At 46.7% G+C, this 17,810-nt stretch overlaps 2 protein-coding genes across 8 annotated transcripts in view; one reads left to right on the forward strand and one right to left on the reverse strand.

Moving 5' to 3' along the window:
• RRP7A (ribosomal RNA processing 7 homolog A) lies at positions 1 to 15,356 on the forward strand. Of its 3 annotated transcripts, none has more exons than XM_081928710.1 (8): positions 1 to 279; positions 1,248 to 1,390; positions 3,924 to 4,049; positions 4,698 to 4,821; positions 6,604 to 6,701; positions 7,618 to 7,816; positions 8,743 to 8,869; positions 15,231 to 15,356. In XM_081928710.1, the coding sequence occupies exons 1-7, from the start codon at positions 216 to 218 to the stop codon at positions 8,826 to 8,828; spliced, it is 840 nt and encodes a 279-aa protein (XP_081784836.1). In that variant the 5' UTR covers positions 1 to 215; the 3' UTR covers positions 8,829 to 8,869; positions 15,231 to 15,356. The 3 variants fall into 3 exon arrangements, with proteins under 3 accessions (XP_081784836.1, XP_081784837.1, XP_081784835.1); XM_081928711.1 differs by lacking the exon at positions 15,231 to 15,356 and adding an exon at positions 12,609 to 12,762; XM_081928709.1 differs by lacking the exon at positions 15,231 to 15,356 and adding an exon at positions 12,007 to 12,762 and having other exon boundaries at positions 5 to 279.
• The window catches only part of SERHL2 (serine hydrolase like 2), a 22,491-nt gene continuing 14,541 nt past the window's right edge, over positions 9,861 to 17,810 (reverse strand). For 3 of the 5 annotated variants that reach the window (XM_081928696.1, XM_081928695.1, XM_081928693.1), the window contains exons 7-13: positions 15,633 to 15,716; positions 15,324 to 15,436; positions 14,454 to 14,533; positions 13,304 to 13,338; positions 12,650 to 12,726; positions 11,355 to 11,448; positions 9,861 to 10,387 (exon numbers count right to left, since the gene is read on the reverse strand). In XM_081928696.1, coding sequence (XP_081784822.1) covers positions 10,268 to 10,387; positions 11,355 to 11,448; positions 12,650 to 12,726; positions 13,304 to 13,338; positions 14,454 to 14,533; positions 15,324 to 15,436; positions 15,633 to 15,716 — 603 coding nt within the window. In that variant the 3' untranslated portion in view covers positions 9,861 to 10,267. The remainder of the gene's footprint in view (positions 10,388 to 11,354; positions 11,449 to 12,649; positions 12,727 to 13,303; positions 13,339 to 14,453; positions 14,534 to 15,323; positions 15,437 to 15,632; positions 15,717 to 17,810) is intronic. The other 2 variants (XM_081928694.1, XM_081928697.1) reach the window with 2 other exon arrangements.

A 17,810-nucleotide genomic window follows, 5' to 3' on the forward strand; every position in this document is an offset into this window, starting at 1 on the left:
CGCTGGAGCTGGAAGGGCCGCGCTAAAGCGAAGGACGACTGCTGGAGAGGTGAGGGGGCGGCTATTTTTCATAGCACCCAGACCCGCCCCCCGGGAATTAGGACTCTCCTTCACACCGCCCATCCTGGGCACCCTGAAGAACTACTACTCCCATAAACCTTTGCGGCAGTCCGTCTTGGGCTGCCGGATGACGTCACTTCCTCCGGTCCGCTAAGATGGCGCCGTCCGAAAGGGCGCGTGGGGAAGGCGTCGAGCCGGCTGCGCCCCTCGGCTATGCGGGTGAGCAGACGGAGGGGAGTGGGGTCGCCGGCATAGTGGTTCTTCCGGGGCCACGAGGGGGGTGGGCTCGCCACCTTTCAAGGTGCCTCCCAGGCTCTTCTCTGGACCTGCAGGGCAACTTGCCCGGGCTCGCTCGCGGTGCTGCCGGGCTCCCCGGGCTGCAGCCGCCCTGCCTTCCGCAAGGAAAACCGCACTCGCCATAGCTGAGGCGTTTCTGCAAGATTCTTGCCACTAAGGCACGAATCTCGGTGAGGCGGCGAGGCAGAATTATATATTCGAAGAGCATTATTGGTGTGTGTTTGTTCTATGGGGAGCTCCGTATAGCTCGTAAAGGTGTGTTTTTTATAGTTTTTGAAGGTTTCAAAGCACAACCATACTGCATGCAAGTTGATCGGCCAGGACATTTCTGCACATGTAGCTGACCTTTGGATTTGATGGGGGCGGGTAGGGTCAGGATCTGAAGAAGTAATCTTAAATAATGGCCTTTTGCTGCAAAATGAGTGGTGCTTTATATGTGGGATTTTGGGTTGGGTTGGGCAACCAAACTATCCTCTGCCCCATCTCTGGTCTCCCAGGCCTTAGCCCAACACTCACCATGGGGTGGGGTGCATGTTTTTTACTACGAAAGATGTATTTGGGTGAGGGGAGCTGAATCCTCTTTCTGGACTGTGCTCCATTGCTTTAGGCACTTTTGTGCCAGCCCAGCTCCAATGTCTGGAGTGAACAAATTTGAAGAGAAAAATGACTGAAGTGTTGCAGCACAGGGACATAAGGTGAAGGAAGAGAGCTTGGCTCCAGTCACCCACACCCACTGTAACTTTGCCCCATTCACTTGTAGACATACCAATAAACAGATATTTCTAAAAGATATTGGCTGGGTAACATGATTAGTGTCTTCAGGCTGTTGTCTTTGATGTATCAAAGTGTGCTCCAGGTTATAGTTATTAGCTCCACAATTTTTCTTTTAGCTATTCCAGTTAAGTTCTCTGAGGAGCATCATTTCCCTCATTACCTCTATGTAAAGGAGCACAAAGTCAGGGAGGACACAGATGTGAAGAGGCCTCAAAACCGCACACTTTTTGTCTTGAATGTTCCCCCATATTGTACAAAGGTGAGTTTATTGGGAAGGAGGGAAGGGGATTATATGAGAGCCCCGGCAACCTGTAAACCAAGCCAAGAAGAGAACAAATATTGATACAATGGTACCTCTACTTACGGACACAATCTGTTCCGGGGTGCCATTTGCACCCCAAAAAGTCCATAAGTAGAGCGCCACTTCTGCGTGCGCACATGACATGATAGAGCGCTCCTGCGCATGTGTGAAGTGCACAGATCGCTGCTGCATGAACCAGAGAACGTAACACTTCTGGGTTTGCCGCGTTTGTAACCAGAAAAAACGCAATGTGAAGCGAACGCTACTCGAGGTATGACTGTATTTAATATGGAGAGCTGCAGAAAAAATGTAGAAGAGAAAGAGTGGTGAATCTGTGTGTTCTTCTTGCTTTTAGAACATGTTTGCTATTTTTAAAAAGTGTATCTCAAAAATAGTAGACATACACAGCTCCTAAATTATGGGAAGACACTAATCACTGGCTGCTGGATTGCATTTGAGTTTCCTGGTCATCCAATCAGTGAACTTCAGTATCAATTCAAAAAATTACAAGGGACAGCTGCAATATCCTAGTTGTCAGGTGTTCTTAAAATATAGGCTATATTAGTATCTGCATAGGAGATTGTAGCTACTGGCCTGCAGCTGATTGTTAGATGTAAATGACTAGGTAGGGTATGATTGAAGAAGCTGCCTCATACCTAGTCACACCATTTGTTCTATCTAGCTCAGAAATTGTCTGCTATGTAGCTCTCAAGAGTTTCAGATGGGACATTCCCAGCCATATCTGGAGATGGCAATGGCTAGAGATCAATGAGATGAAAAAGAGGGAGAAGATAAAGCTTATTGAAAAGAATTAGAATTGCTTTGAAGAAGACAGTTAGGTTAGGATATCAGAACTCCTATTAACTATTCTGTACTTATGCTGGATATTATGTTCTATATAATAAATATACCTTGAGATATACTAACTATAAGCCACCCAAACACAGATAGTTAAATCTTTGTTAGTATATCTCACCCAATATATATTGTGTGGATATGCTCAATTAAGCATGCAGAGGTGGCTTGGGGAACCTTTGGCTCTCCTGATATTGTTGGGCTACAACTCCCATCAGTCCCCACCAGCATGGGATGAGGTGAGTTGGAGTCCCAACATCTGGAGCATCAAAGGTTCCCCAGCCTTGATGTAGAGCAGGGTTTCCCAAACTTGGGAACCCTTAAGGGAAGTCTGTACACTGCAGACTAACAGTGAGTGAATTACCAAGTGACCTCCAGGGACCAGTGCCTTGTAGAGGAACCCTGGAATGTAAATTAATGTTTAATTAATATGTGAATGTGAATCAACAAGATTGGTAACTCTTCCTGGTTTCCTGTTCCTCAATTATTATTATTACTTTTGCCCTGAGGAAATGCCTAGGGTAAATGGTAGCAAACCCAAATCCTGAAAGGAAAGGGGCAGAGCAGGACGTGCTGTCGAGGGCATTAAAAGGTGGGGGCGGTTTTCAGCCATAAAATGCCAAAGGATCAAGTACAGATATTAGAAAGGTAGTTGTCAGGGGTTCAGGAGTGGAGGCACAGGGGAAGGAGGAAGCAGAGAGCGAAGGGGAACAATCCGAGGGCAGTGTAGGTGAGGAAGACAGTGGGGCAAGAGATTCCATGAGTCTGTCCAGTGAGTCGGAAGATTCACAGAAGGGGGCACCCATAGCCAGAGCAAGGGGGTTCCCGGGAGGGAGGCACCAGAAGCAAGGAACCAGCGGTGACTCCCAGAGCAGCAGCTGGAGATCGGGACCAAGTTCCCCACCAGAGCGTAGCGGGGGGGAAGAGTCCCAGGTGTCAGGACAGGTTTCCACTCCAGGGGAAAGAGAAGATGAGGCAGGGCTGACCACGCCCCTGTTGCTGAGTGAGGGAATAGAGGGGAAGTCAGATCCAGTTAGCCCCCACGAAGGAGGGAGCAGTGAAAGGAGCAGTGTAACGGTCAGGAGGAAGGTTACAGGCTGGGCGCGCGCGCCAAGTTCAAATGCAGAGGCGGCGGGACAGCCGGGAGCGCAGACTGGGAGCCAGGTCCTAAAGCACGCCGGAGGCAGGGGGAAGAATCCGGGGACTCAGCGTCAGAAGAGTCCAGAAAGGGCAACACCCCAGCGGGCAGAAGGACCCAGAGGAGAAAGGAGCAAAGGAGGAGGTGGAGCAAGGCTAGGGTCTTGAACTGGTGTCTGGGGGGAGGAGATTCAGACGGAGCTTCAGCGGTCTAGGGTTGAGACGTAGAGTTGCGCGCCGTGGCTTTGGAATCGAAACTGAACCTTAATAAAGACTTTTGTATATAACAAGAACTGGCGTTGGTCCTCTGTGAGCTGGGACCTTGGGCAGCTCTGACAGTAGTTAATATCAAGTACAGATATTAGAGAGGTAACTAATAATAATACAAGTATTAGAGAGGTGAGATGATGAGGGGAAATAATGGGGGATGATTTCAGGTTTCAGGAAATGTCCCTCTTATAGCCATGAATTGTCCCAAATTTCCTTTTGTTGCTTGAAGGAATGTTTGTCCAGGCTGTTCTCGGGCTGCGGTTCTGTACGCTCCGTGGAGATGTGTGACAAGCCAAGTCTGGGAGAAAAGAAAGAAATGCCCAAGACGAAGTTTTTCAACACAGAAGCACTTCAGGTAAATCTTGAACCCTTGAGCCAGGGTGGAATTTGGAGAGGTGGGTGGGAATGTAGCATTTTGGGGGTGGGGGAGGGAAGCACTCTTAAGAAAAGGACCAGAGCTAATGCTTGACTCCATGTTACAGCAGCTTGGCTTCATTCCCTGCAAGTTCAGCCAGCCTTGCAATTTGACGTCTGCCTGTGTGTCAGGCAAAAAGGCTGCTACTTTAACAGTACTGAATTGCACTGTGGAGCTTGACCATACCCTCTCCCCTTTCCCAAGCAATATAGTGGGGAAAAGGCTTTCATCAAGGGGTGGAGGAAGGAAAGCAGGCCGTGCACACGGCATATTTCGTGGGTGAGTGTTAGGCTCTGGAGGCTGTGCACATTCCTCTTCACCTCTTCCATGTTTAAAAACCTAGCAGCACACATGCAGCTGGACACAGAGCTGAACCTCAGAGGCAGCATGTATGGCTGGCTCTCTTTTTTCATGTAAAAAGAGATGAGGGAAGGGAGGGGAAACATGACGAAGCCAGGGGAGAGAGCAACGGGGATGTGTTTTCCCCCTTGAGTGGGTGTTTCAGTGACTGGCTAAACCTCTCATTCTTTGGAGTGTATGTGAGTGAAAATAGGCACAGTCCATAATCATGAGCTTCTTGCTTTATAGGGGTTCAAGGTTGCTTATGTTGTGTTCAAGAGTCCTGCTGGGGTGCAGGCTGCCAAGTCCTTATCAGCAAAAGACCCCCTGGTGATATCTTCCCAAAGGCACCCTGTGCAAACAGGCATTCACAGTAAGTTAACCACAGATGTCTAGAAATTCCCTCATTCTCCCTGGGCTGGCCTTCAGGTGTGTAAGGATTTAGTTTGTGGCTGGTGGAGAAATCTGAGTGTTGTACAGACTGGGCAGACCAGGCTTCAACTCCCCATATGGCCATGGTGCTCACTTGGCAAATTTCTCTCTCAGCCTAACAATCCTCATAAGAGCTGCTGTGCTATAACATTTGGGATGAGAGTAAGGTGGGGAACAGCTGCCCTGAGCTCCTTTGTGAAAGAATGGAACAGAAATAGAATACTGGTACACCAGCCAGTGTACACCACTCAGAGGGGACTGTGAATAAGGAGTATACAAATTCTTTAACAAAATTAGGTGTTCACCTCTTAACGAGATGACATTTACCCATCCTTTATTACTTTTGCATTCCCCAGGCACCTCTTTCACCTTGACTAGGCAGGGCACCTTGTCTCACTCAAATGCAAGGCTGCTACCAGAGGACTCCCCACGCCTTCCATGTCCATCTACAACCATTGTCAGTCCTGGTAGAACATAGGCTTTCCCCAGCCTCTGTGCTGTATAGTCAGACTGCCTTTGATTTGTTAAACAAGCAAGGAAGAGAATGCAGAGCCACTCCCTGATCCATCTCCTGTCCTGTGACATTGCCTTATAGTAGGGGTGTCTAACCTTTTTTGGCCACCTTCAGGGTTCACCACCTCCCTGAGGGCTACATACTGGCTGTGAGTTTCAACAATGTATGTGCATGTGTGTTTGCACCCTTCGTACAACACTTATGCAGGCCACACACACTCACCCTATTAGACATGCAGTCACTCAACACTTAACACAGAGAGAGAGAAGAAAGAAAGTGTTTCCAGCCCTCTCCAATCCATTGCTGGCAGAGGGTTTTCTCCATGATCTCAGCACAGTGATGCTTGGCTCTAAGCTCACAGATAAACGATCCGTCTGCCTGTTCTTTAGAGAGGATTGTCTCTCTCCATCTCAGATTGCTCCCTAAGGATCAGGCAGAGGGCTTTATCTGTCAACCAGATCAGTAGACAAAGGGCAGGAGCTGGTGGATCACTTCCTGCAGCTTGCCAGGCTAGATCTGGGCTGCAGGTTAGCCCCGTTTTATAGCAGTCAAGGACAGCACTTCCTGTGAAGCCCACATTAAGGTAGCAGTAGCATGTCCCAACTTAAATGTACTGTGGCATGGAAGGAATCTCCTTTTCCAGAGTACAGGGGCAACCTCAGAGTATAGGGGAAACTGGGGCTTGTTATAACAATAGGATTGATTTCAATAGGCCTTTGGCCAATTAATATCCTACAGCCTTTTAAATGTATCTGTGGGAAGGGGGGTATTGTTTTGTTGTTTTGGTTTAACTACTTGTGTTTTATCTTTTATTTTACTCTATGAACTGCCCAGGGATCTCTTGAAGGGTGGGATATAAATTAAGTAAATAAATAGCCAAGCAGCAAGTGGTTTGTGCAGTGGTATTTGGTATTTCTTAACCGTAGGTGCCTCTAGTAGGAACTGTCGGTCACCTGCCAGCAAACCACTGCTCATTGACCTGAGAGAACAGGGTTTGCCATCACAGATAGGCATTCAAGTCCAGCATGCTGTCATTCTTAGAAGTAGCAGTAATTGAAATTTGATCTTGTTTTCCCCCACTGTTGAGTCCCTGGTTTCAATTGTATTAAGGGGGCCTCTAAAGTTTCCAAAATTGTGTTTTGTTCTTCTGTTGTCTTGAACATTTTTTGCACTGCAAACTGATTTATTATTTGTTTGTTTTCATCTCAGAATGGATTGCTAGATATGCAGCTTCAGTTGTGGATCCTGCTGAACTGAAGACAGAAGTGGATGCTTTCATGCAGGCCTATGACAAGAAGGTTGCAAAGGTATGCATTGCTGAAAATATAATGGTATTAGCCAAGCATGCCCTTCCCTTGAAGGGTCCTTTGGATTCAGCATCACTTGTCTTGGTTATGATCAGCATTGACTGGGTAGAGACCCAGTGTGATGTAGTGATTAGAGGCTGGAAGACTAGAGTTTACATACTCAGCCATGAAGTTCACCTGGTGTCTTGGACCACTCATCAACTGATGAGCAGGGATTAAATCCTGCTGCCTTGGCTGCATGATCCTGTTCCATGTTGGGAGCAGGGTGTGCAGCCAATGCAGGAGTCAACCCTGTTCTCCACCAGTGATGGCAGCTGATGGGTGGGCATGCTTTGAAGGAAATAACCTTGTGAGGCAAATTGGACCCCCTGGTGGGCCAAGATTTGTCTGTTGGCTGGAGGTTCCCCACCTCTGGGGTGAATCTAGAATTGAAATGTTGAATGGAACACATTGTCTATATTTCTGGGTTGCTGATAACACAATCCTGCTTTCTTCAGAAAGCCCTTTTCACATGGCAAAAGGCTTTGCACTGGGCTCTTTTGCTCAAGGGCTGTGAAGTTGGGCAGGGCACCTTCTGAAATTATAAACAGTATTTCTGAGCTCGGGTAGGGCTGGGGATGTATCAATATATTGCCCAAAACTGTTTTGAAGCCCATATTGTGATACTGGTTTCATAGTTTTTGACCTGGCAATATATAGTGAGTGAGTGTGTGTGTGTGTGTAAAAATCACAATGAGGGGAAAACAGTGAAGCTAGCCAGTGCCTTAAAAGCCATCCTTATTTCAGACATTGTGATATATTGGTATATGGTGTTGTTTAGCTGGTGATATATTGCCCAGCCTTACTCAGGGGGAAGCTGTGAGCTTAAAGCAGCCTCTTCTGACCAGGCTTGAGATGGCTCTTTTTATTGATGCAGGAAGAAGCCAAAGCTGAGAAGGAAGATGGCATCCCGGATGAGGAAGGGTGGGTGAAAGTGACAAGGAAAGGTCGAAGGCCTGGGCTCCCTCGGACTGAAGCAGCCAACTTGCGGGCGCTGGAGAGGGAGAAGCGCAAAAGGGCACGCAAGGAGCTGCTCAATTTCTATGCTTGGCAGCATCGTGAGACCAAGAGGGAACGTGAGTCATTTCCTCTTCATCTGATCTCTCAATTCTGTGCAATATTTGATGCAATAGAATGTCATCTAATTTGAATAGCATACGTATTTACGGGACTCTAATTCACACCTCAATTTTCAAAATCTTGAAACCAAAAAAGTATTTGCTGATGCCATTATATCTAACACGCTCCCTAATTTTTGCAATGTAAGGAAAAGGTAAAGAGACCCCTGACCATTAGGTCCAGTCGTGGCCGACTCTGGGGTTGCAGTGCTCTATTAGCCAAAGGAGCCGGTGTACAGCTTCCGGGTCATGTGGCCAGCATGACTAAGCCGCTTCTGGCGAACCATAGCAGCGCACAGAAATGCCGTTTATCTTCCCGCCGGAGCGGTACCTGTTTATCTACTTGCACTTTGACGTGCTTTCAAACTGCTAGGTTGGCAGGAGCAGGGACCGAGCAACAGGAGCTCACCCCGTCACGGGGATTTGAACCACCCACTTCTGATCAGCAAGCCCTAGGCTCTGTGGTTTAACCCACAGTGCCACCTGCATTCCAAATTTTTGCAATGTACTTTGGCCAAAAAGTGTGCATTACATTCGAGTAAATATGGTATTCTTTGCCAGCTTGAATTTTGGTGAAAATGTAGGAACATCTGAAGGAGCTTAGTTGCTGTTTTCTGAACAGTTTAGATTGTCAGGTGTTTTTGTGGAAGGGCGGATTTTTAGCTTCCAGCATTCTTCTGAGTGTTTTTATTTCAACAGTAGCATGTTCTCATTACTATGCTTGCTCAGGAGATGTCTACAAACCTTGCCACCTTTAAGGCATCAAACCATCCCAGAACTTGGACAGTGGGGAACGTTAACTCAAATATGCTAAAGGAGCTTTTTCCTGCTGTGATACTGGTTCTTTCTCTGCTTTATCCAATCTCTCCTTTGTGTGTTTTCAGACATAGCTCAACTAAGGAGGAAGTTTGAAGAGGACAAGCAGAAAATTGCTCTCCTACGGGCGCAGCGGAAGTTTCGGCCCTACTGAGTTGCAGATCTACAGCTATTCTGAAAAGAACGGCAGCCACAGTAAGAAGTTCATTGCTGGGATAATTTTGACTTTTTCTCCTTTCTCCTCTAATATCTCCTGGAGTGTGATGGATGCAGCAGACGATGAGGGTTTGGAAATGAAATCATCTTGTTTGCTCTGACACTGTAACACGGGCAGTTTCATAAGCTGCCTTCTTCCCCTTTGAGGAATTCTAAGGCTGCTGTTCAAATGAAACAGACATGTAAATGTTTGTTTTTATATTTGTGATATACCGTATTTTTTGCTCTATAAGATGCACAAGACCATAAAACACACCTAGTTTTTGGAAGAGGAAAACAAGAAAAAAAATTCTGAATCCTGTGAGCCAGGACAGCCTGTGGAATCGCAGTGCAGCGATCCTGCTGCCTGTTCTGGCTTATGGGATAGCCGTGCAGAGCCTCCCGCCTGCATTCGCTCCATAAGATGCACACACATTTCCCCTTACTTTTTAGGAGGGGGAAAGTGCGTCTTATAGAGTGAAAAATACGGTACATCAAGTTTCTTGTTCTCGTCATTTTCACCAATACACGACTTTTAGGTAGGAATTTTTACTGGACAATCTGTGTGCCACACAACCTGTCAAAGAACAGCTGCTTCCCTAGCTTGTACAACCTTGCATCTCTCCTGTAAATACCTATGCTATGGATGCAAGCGGCACCTTGGAAAAGCAGACCTGTCAGAGGCTTATTTTGTGAAGCCAAAAAGAACATCTCAGTAAAATTTCTCCTACTCTATTAGTCCCCTCAATCTGTATCACCAAACAATAAATTATTTTGAGAGATTGAAACTGTTTAGAGCATGGGTTGGTAAACTAAGGTCTGCAGGCCGGATCAGGCCCAATTGCATTCTAAATCCAGCCCGCAGACGATCCAGAAATCGCTGTGTGGATTTACAGCACACAAGTTCTTTCCTCCTCCCACCCTCCTGGCTTCTCCCCGCCCTGCCTAGAGGTATTTAAAATTGTATGAGCAAAGAAGTACAAGTGCAAGCTGCAACAAACTTAGTTTTAATACCTAAACTAGCATGAGTGGCTAAAATGTTTCCTTTACTGAACTAACAGTTGTTACCTAGTTAGAACACCTGGCTCTGGCCTAGAAAATCATAATCCAGTACATGAATTGACATTTTAAGACAAATCCACTCACCCACCGTATGTGTAACTGGACTAAGGCACTCATGAAGAACTGAATCTGACTGAGCTGTTCAGTAGAAACAGAACCAAGAATTGTTTGTGCTAAATGTCTGTGCAAGCTGTCCCCACTGCGCCACAAGGTAGTTGTGCAAGATACCCTGCAGGTCCCACAGCAGCCTCCTCACTTAAAGCAGGACTGAATCTTTCGAAGGCATCCATCTGTTCTCTAGGAAGGGTTAGTCATGATGATGTAGGCAGGCACTGCTTATAGGCTGGCTCTGGGTTTCTGGTCCTTATTTAAGAAGGTGTTGACGATCCCGGCCACAACTTGGGGCTCATTCAGGTGGACAAAATGATTGCCAGCAACTTCCACAAACTGGTAACGCTAAGAATAAGGGAGAATACAGTGAGAGATGGACCATGGGAAAGAACACTCAGAAATATGGAACAATGAAACTTAACATTAAATGCTAGGAGTTATAATAGGGAGGCTGGATTAGCCCATCCAGAAGCATCTACAACTGGCAGTGAAAGGGTCTAAAGCAATTCAGTAGTTTTACTGAACACTTAACCACACCTGTGTTCAGTGTGGGCTTAAAAACAATCACACATTCTGTACAAGCTCATTTTGCATAATTCTGCTTCAACTCCAGGGGAGAGGCAGAGAGGTAGGAAAGTGACCCTCTCTCTGCACACTGGAAATGCTGCTCAAGCTGCACTGTTTTTTCTTCTTTCACTGACCCCTTCCCCTCCGTTTTAGTCCACCTATCCAAGCAGGAGGCGAAATCCTGATCAGCCAAGGCAAACAAAAATAATGGTGCATTTGGGGAGCATCGGCAGAGCACGGGAGACATCCCTTCCATTGCCTATGCCAGGCACCCCCAACCTGCAGCCCTCTAGATGTTTTGGTCTACAACTCCCATGATCCCTAGCTAACAGGACCAGTGGTCAGGGATGATGGGAATTGTAGTCCAAAACTTCTGGAGGGCTGAAGTTTGGGGATGCCTGGCCTATGTGCCTTTCTTTCTCCCTTTCCTGTCATTTTTACAAACTCCACAAAAGGGATTTTGACAGTTGGGTGAGGCAACCTGCCTGTCAATCATGTGGCATCAAGGTTGGCCTGCAGGAAGAGGCCAGAGTTCCCCAGGCCTACTACAGCCCTTTAAGCCTATCTTATAACTGGGGGGGGGGTGTGGTGGGTGTCTATCCAGCTGTTCTCCTACTGCCTCCTTTGCCACCTCTCTCTTCCCACTGAATACATGGAAACCCCAAGCGAGAAAAGCAACTGCCCAGCAAAGCCAATGCAAAACGGCTCAGAGCAAGTTTGTGTTCCCCTCAGGACTTGCACTCACCTCTTTTAGGCTGGTCCTGAATGCTTCCTCAAGTGGCTCTACAAAGTATGGGACGCTACCTTTAGTAGGATTGGTAAAAATCCCATTTTCTGCTCTAGAATAAAACAATCAGCTCTTAGTTCTGGTTGCACATAAGAACACAAAGTTCAAATCATCTGCATGCTAGAATTTTCCAAGAAATAGAAGAGGGTGCTGGAGATTGCATTAGCTTTGTGGATAACCTGAACAGATCCTTCTCACTTGTACCATTGAAAAAAGGATAGATTAGATTTGGGGTGTATCGGGTGTTACAGTAGGGAAAGCACTTCTGGGGTAGTTTGTTCACCTTTGGTCCCCACCCTGCACTCAGCTCTCATCTGGGCCACCTAGAAGCTATCAGCATGCAACAGTGGCCGCAGTCCAGAAACAGGCTGGCTAAATCAGGTGAGTGCAGCTGCTGGGTCTCAAATCCTCAGCGAGTCAGGGACTTCACCTGCATGTGGACAGGCTCTGGCAGATTGAGCGGATGAGACCAATAGTGGGTCCACCAGCAAGAAGGTGGTTTGTGCACACGGTGCAGAGAGAAGTGAGAGGCAGGGAGGGCTTATCAACCTGGAAAGGGAGCCACCTGGGAGAGGGGGGAAACTGATCCTAAACCTCCGTTGCCTTGCAGAATATCTTCTGGAGAAGAACAGGCTAAGAAGTAAACCCTGCACAAATCCAGAATGGAGTCCTTAAGACAGCTGGATGGCGCCCTGTACACCTCCTTCCGGCAACTACTGCAGCCAAGCTGGAGGACCACATCAGAGAGGCTGAGAAGGGGGACATCATCTGGGCAGCCCAGAGCCTCCATACACCGCCCAGGGTTGTGCCACGGGAAGGTCACTTAAGTGCTGTTAACGCAGCTGTTTGACTTCACCCCGGAGGTGCACTCCATTGTCCCTCAAGACAGACGGATGCCAACAACAAACTAGATTGGCTAAGAATGTGGCTAAGCTGGTATTTAGCACAACCTCAATATATTTTCATAATTTTTAAAGGAGTGATGCTCCGTGGACCCAGATGGAAGTAGGCCTACTGAAAATAGTAGGACTTCATTGGAAGTAAACATGCGTAAGACTGCACTGCACTTGGAATACTACTCTGCAACTACTCTGTAGTTTAGGCACTACAGGAGTGCTGTGAGGAGGACTGATTCAGTCTTATGCTTGGGGCTGATCAGTGAAGCAATCCATTTTTCTTCATTCTCTGCCCCTGCCTCTCTTTTTCTCTCAGGCAGATCTACTAGGCACTGGTTACATCTGCGTGTCACTTACCTGATCATCAGTATATCAGCCTCAATTTTCTTCAGGATGTGGCAGCATTGATCCAGAGATACAAAACTGTGGTTCTGCTACATATGTTATAAAATGACAAATAAGGAACATAACTCATCTAGTCTGTTTGACTGGCTTAGCACACATGGAGTTTCTTCTAGAACCTGATGGTTTTCATGCATTCCTGAAAATCAACCCAATACTATGCTCCCCCTTTATTCTGTATTGGGGGAGAGAAAATGGAGCAGGTAACCCCACTTTACCCTCTGCTGCCAATCAACGGGCAGGGGGGCAATAGGAGGTGCTCCACAAATGGCATTGCTCTTGCCAATACCTGGCCACAGGTCAACAGTCTTTTGGTCCTTGAAACTGAAATACCAGTTGTCTACAAAAATGCTTTCCATCAGAAAAGCCATATGGAGTTAGCCAGAAATAGGTGGCAATTAAATATTCCCGTGTTCTGCAATGTAGCCAACAAAGGCTCTCACTGCAATTTTTGTGACGTGGCAACTAAGGTTAGAGGACCAACATTAACAAAGCTAGCCAATGCCTGAGCAGGGCTTTGAGCAAGGACTAATTTGTGTACCTCCAATATCCTTTGGGTGGATGAAAAATACAGGGGAAAACATTCAACAGAACTAGATCAGAACTTACCACAAGGACCCTTAAATCTCTGTTATAAACCAAACCTAGAGAAAGAGAAGAATCACATCTCACATTTTGTACAACTTGTTTTTCTCCAAACTTTCCCCTGGCTTCTTTCTCTTAACACAGCTGGGGGGGGGGGAGTTATTCTATAAATGGTAAGTTTAACTGGCTGTCACAATTAAAATTTAAATACCTGGAAAGAGGACTGCACAGTGTTCTGTAAGAGGATGCACAACTCCTAAAAGACCAGGTTTATACTGGTGGGGGCAGGGGGGTGTCTCCTGGACACTATCTATGGAAGCCTCACAGGTGGTGTTGGTGACTAAGAGTGCCTTTTAACAGCTTAGGTTGCCTCATCATCTGTGACCCATTCTGCAGAAAGTGGACTTGGCCTCAGTGGCACATGCCCTGGTTACAGCCAGACTGGACTGTATGGGGCTGCCTTTAAACATGGTCTGGAAACTTCAGCTGGTACAGAATGCGGCACTAGGATGTTTGTGGACAACAGGCACTCGGAGCATATAGCACATATTCCATTTCAGTTGTATTAACTGCTCAGTGTAAATTACTGGTGGTAAAAAGTAAAGCTCTAAACTGTTTGGACAAGGTTATTTGAATATGGGCCTTAAGAATGGCCTTGCAAGGACCCTCTCAGAGATTGTGGCCAAAATCCATCAGACTGGCGAACCCTCGAGATTGACCTATTCAGCGCCTAAGAACTCCCTCCCATAAGTAGCATCTCTGGACTGAAATGGGTTTTAACTCTGACCTTAGTAAACTTCTTAATTTCAAACTGCTGCTGTTTTTAAATTTTGTAATTTGTTTGCTTTTATGGTTTCAACAATCCCTTCATAAATTGCCTTGGAAGGCAGCACGCCAGTACAATCATACAAACAAGATCAGTTCTGAATATTTAGCCACAGAATGCGCCACCAATTGTGCTAGATCATTTTAGATCTTCAGGCAGTCAGACCACTGGGCCAGCTAGCCACTAGTGCAATGGGCAGCAGGTCTCTAGTGTCTCACACAAGACTGCAACAGTCCCCTGCCACCAAAGATGCCAGCTATTAAACCTGAGACCTCGCATGTGCTCTGCTCCCCTAATTGCTGGTGCGGTGAAACACAACAGGCACCTCTTTGTATCTCAGCCTCTTACCTCCTGCCACCTCAGAGGCCCCTCGCTCCAGCAGTACCTTAGCACTCTCTTCTGTTAGCTGGCTGTTTGCTTCCATTAACCTAAGCAAGTTAAGCAGAAACATGTACAACTTTGTCATTAAGCTGGAGGCAAGAACTGCGTTCTTAGTAATGCCACCTCCAACTAATCCCTCCTCTTATCAAATGTTACCCAGCCACATTTGTCCATCCTGAATCTTGTTCAGCTCTTGTACAACACTGATGCCCTGTACACTTCAGAAAGCATTCAATGGTGATGCCATCAAACAGGACCCTGGACCTGGCAAATCACTGATATGAACCAGGGACACCAGTTATGTTCCTTTTTTGGGGGGGGGTGACAAAAAAAGTGGGTGGTATTCAACCAAGTTTTACTCGAGTGGAACCACTGAAATTAACAAACACGACTAAGTTAGGTTTGGGAAGGCATTTTAGCTAAGTACCTAAGTTCTGAGCACCATTTCCTTGGTTGTCTTTTCCCCCCCCCCCCCCATTCTAATATCTTGGTTTTGATTCTCCAAGGGAGCCAGTGTGATGCAGTGATCAGAATGTTGGAGACAAGGGTTCAAATCCTCACTCAGCTGTGAAGCTCACTGGGTGACCTTAGGCCAGTCACTGCCTCTCAGCAATAACCTACCCTCACAGGGTTGTGGGCATTAAATGAGGAGGAGGAAAATCATGCACGCCATCTCGAGCTCTTTGGAGAAAAAGGCGGGATATAAATGCAATAAATAAAATAAAAGAACATTTCCTTTTTCAGAATAATGGATTTGGAAAGAGGCAGGACGGACCTTGCTGTATCCCCAAGGACGAAACACCCAACAGTTGCCAGAGACCAAAGAAGGGAACTCACCTCTGAAGGGCTGCTTCAGGGCTGCGTACTTTGGGGGAATGGTACTTGCTGGTCTCAAAATTCAGCAGTTCCTCAATTACCTCCCGCTGGGACTTGCAAATTTTCTCCAATTCCTATAAATCAGACGTCATCTGCTTTCAGAAGTCTGTTACACCCAAAGCCCCTCACAAGGTATACAAAACAACAACATTAGTATTAGCTTCTTGGGAAGGTAAGACAAAAGTAAAGGAATTAAAAGGGTTAGCTCTTTCTATGCACTCTGACACCACTAGGCCTCACTTCCAATGCCATGCTGCCTTCCAACCTCACCTCTAAACGTGAGAAAGCATCTCTAGGGGTGAACAGCAACCTCGGCTTCTTTTCTGTATGTAATCCCGGGCCCCTTTGATAACCCTGCCAACAAGAGAGCCAACAAACAATGACAGAGCCTGGGCAGTGGCTTTTGTGGGAGGAAATCCTAGGATCGAGAGCCAATTAAATTCCCTGAAAGTCACACACACAAACGTGTCCTGATTAAGCTCATGTCATTCTGTGCAACCAATAAACATTGGACAGGACTAGGGATGGGCGGTATATCAATATATCTTCCCAAATCAGTTTGAAGTCCATATTGTGATATTGCGTTTCATAATTTTTGACCTGGCAATATATCGCAAATCATGATGTGTGTGCAAAAGTCACCTTGTGGGGAAAACTGAAGCCAGTCAATGCCTCTACATAGTTCAACCCTTATTTAGCTCATGACATATCCCGATGTTGAAAACCAGATATCGCCCAGCCTTAGACAGAACAATGCTGTATTAGTATAATAGACCTCTTAGAGACCCCTGAGTTATAGATCAAATTCTTTGTATCCCATCACTGGCACATGCAGTTGCTGATTTTGGGAGAGAAAAGCTTTTTGTCTACACATTTTGACTGACTCCAAGACTGCCATGAGAGCTGGGTTAAATCACATCCCAGAAACTTAAGCATGCAAGGGAGGGAAGTTTGCCTTTCACCCACTGCCTCTACAATTGCAAGAAATACTTTCCAGCTGGAAAAAAAACTTAAATTTTAATTAAATGTTTATTTTATATATTGCCCTGCCTCTCTCCCAGTGCTGGAGCCAAGATGGTTCACAGGATATATGAAAACAGATTTACTTATCTATTTTCTGATAAAACCAGCACTTAAAAGACGTAAAAGTGGCAGTGGTAGAAAAGTCTCATCGTGTGGGGAGTAGCAATCACCTTTCCTGCTCCTTTTCAGTAATTAACACACCTCTGGGAATGGCTCTTTTCAAAGTTAATTTATCCACTGGCTGGTCCTAAATCTACACGTGATGCTAAGCCTGAACTGTTGGCTCCTCCCAATAGAATCATAGAATTGTAGAGTTGGAATGAATCTAAAGGGCCGTCTAGTCTAAACTCCTGCAAAGCAGGAATCGCAGTAACCACAGACTTCCGGTTTCTTTGACAACATATTCAGACCGTTGTGCCTCTCTTCTTTGCAAATCTGCCTCATAACTCTGTAAATCTACAGCACTAAAGGAAAGGGGTGTGAGTTCCCTAACAAGAGGGATAATCCACTTGACTACCGTACTTTTCCGTGTATTAGACAAGGTTTCCCCCCTCAAAACAAACAGGATGTCTTATCCATAGTGCATTTTGGTGTTGTGGGATTTGTTGCTTCCTCTAGCCTGAGATAGTCAGCGGTGTTATGAGTGGCTGCAACAAGGGCTGGTGTGGATTTGCTGTTGCTGCGGCTTCTGGCTCCAATGGAACAGCTTAATAGGTGGGTTTTGCACATGCGCGGCAGTGCAGGTCTGATGTGTGAGCAATCTCCTCCAGAGACAGCGCGTCCCACATCACCAGTGCCGCCACCAGAGACTGGGCGTCTCTGCGGCCGGAGGTGCCCAGCAAGGGCTTGTCGCTTCCCGCAGCCCCGGCATGAGCCATTCCCTCTGTGGGGAGCCGAAGGATAATATAGTAACGAAAAGGAGATGATTGATTCACTGCCCTCTTCATCCTCTGCCTTCGCCACTTCAGTTCACCTTAGCTGTGGCTGCCCGTTGCCTTCATGTTCTTCTCCCCTCACTCTTGTCCCCGCTTCCCTCAATAAATAAGAACGCGTGTGAGCCGCCCCTGTCACCAGCAAGGCAGGCAGGCAGCAGCAGCGCCACCACAGAGCAAGTCAGTCCATGGTTGGAGGAGGAGGAGTAGAGTACAGAGGGCAGGAGTCACCTCATAGCAACGCAATGGCGTTCCTCCTCCTCCTCCTCGCCTCAGGCTCTGCTGGGTTACACTGCTGCCTGCCTGCAGGAAACAAGGACAGCAAGAAGAGGGGGAATGAACCAGGGGGAGCCATTTTCTTTAGTTTGCGTCCCCAAAAATAGGGGTCGTCTTATAGATGGGGGCGTCTTATACATGGAAAAATATGGTAAGTTGTTGAGGCAAATAGGCATGAGTCCGTGTAGCAAGCAATTTGCACTTGCCCAAATGGCAC

Source organism: Podarcis melisellensis, assembly GCF_964234715.1.
Source record: "Podarcis melisellensis genome assembly, chromosome: 10".
NCBI classification, from domain to species: Eukaryota; Metazoa; Chordata; class Lepidosauria; order Squamata; family Lacertidae; genus Podarcis; species Podarcis melisellensis.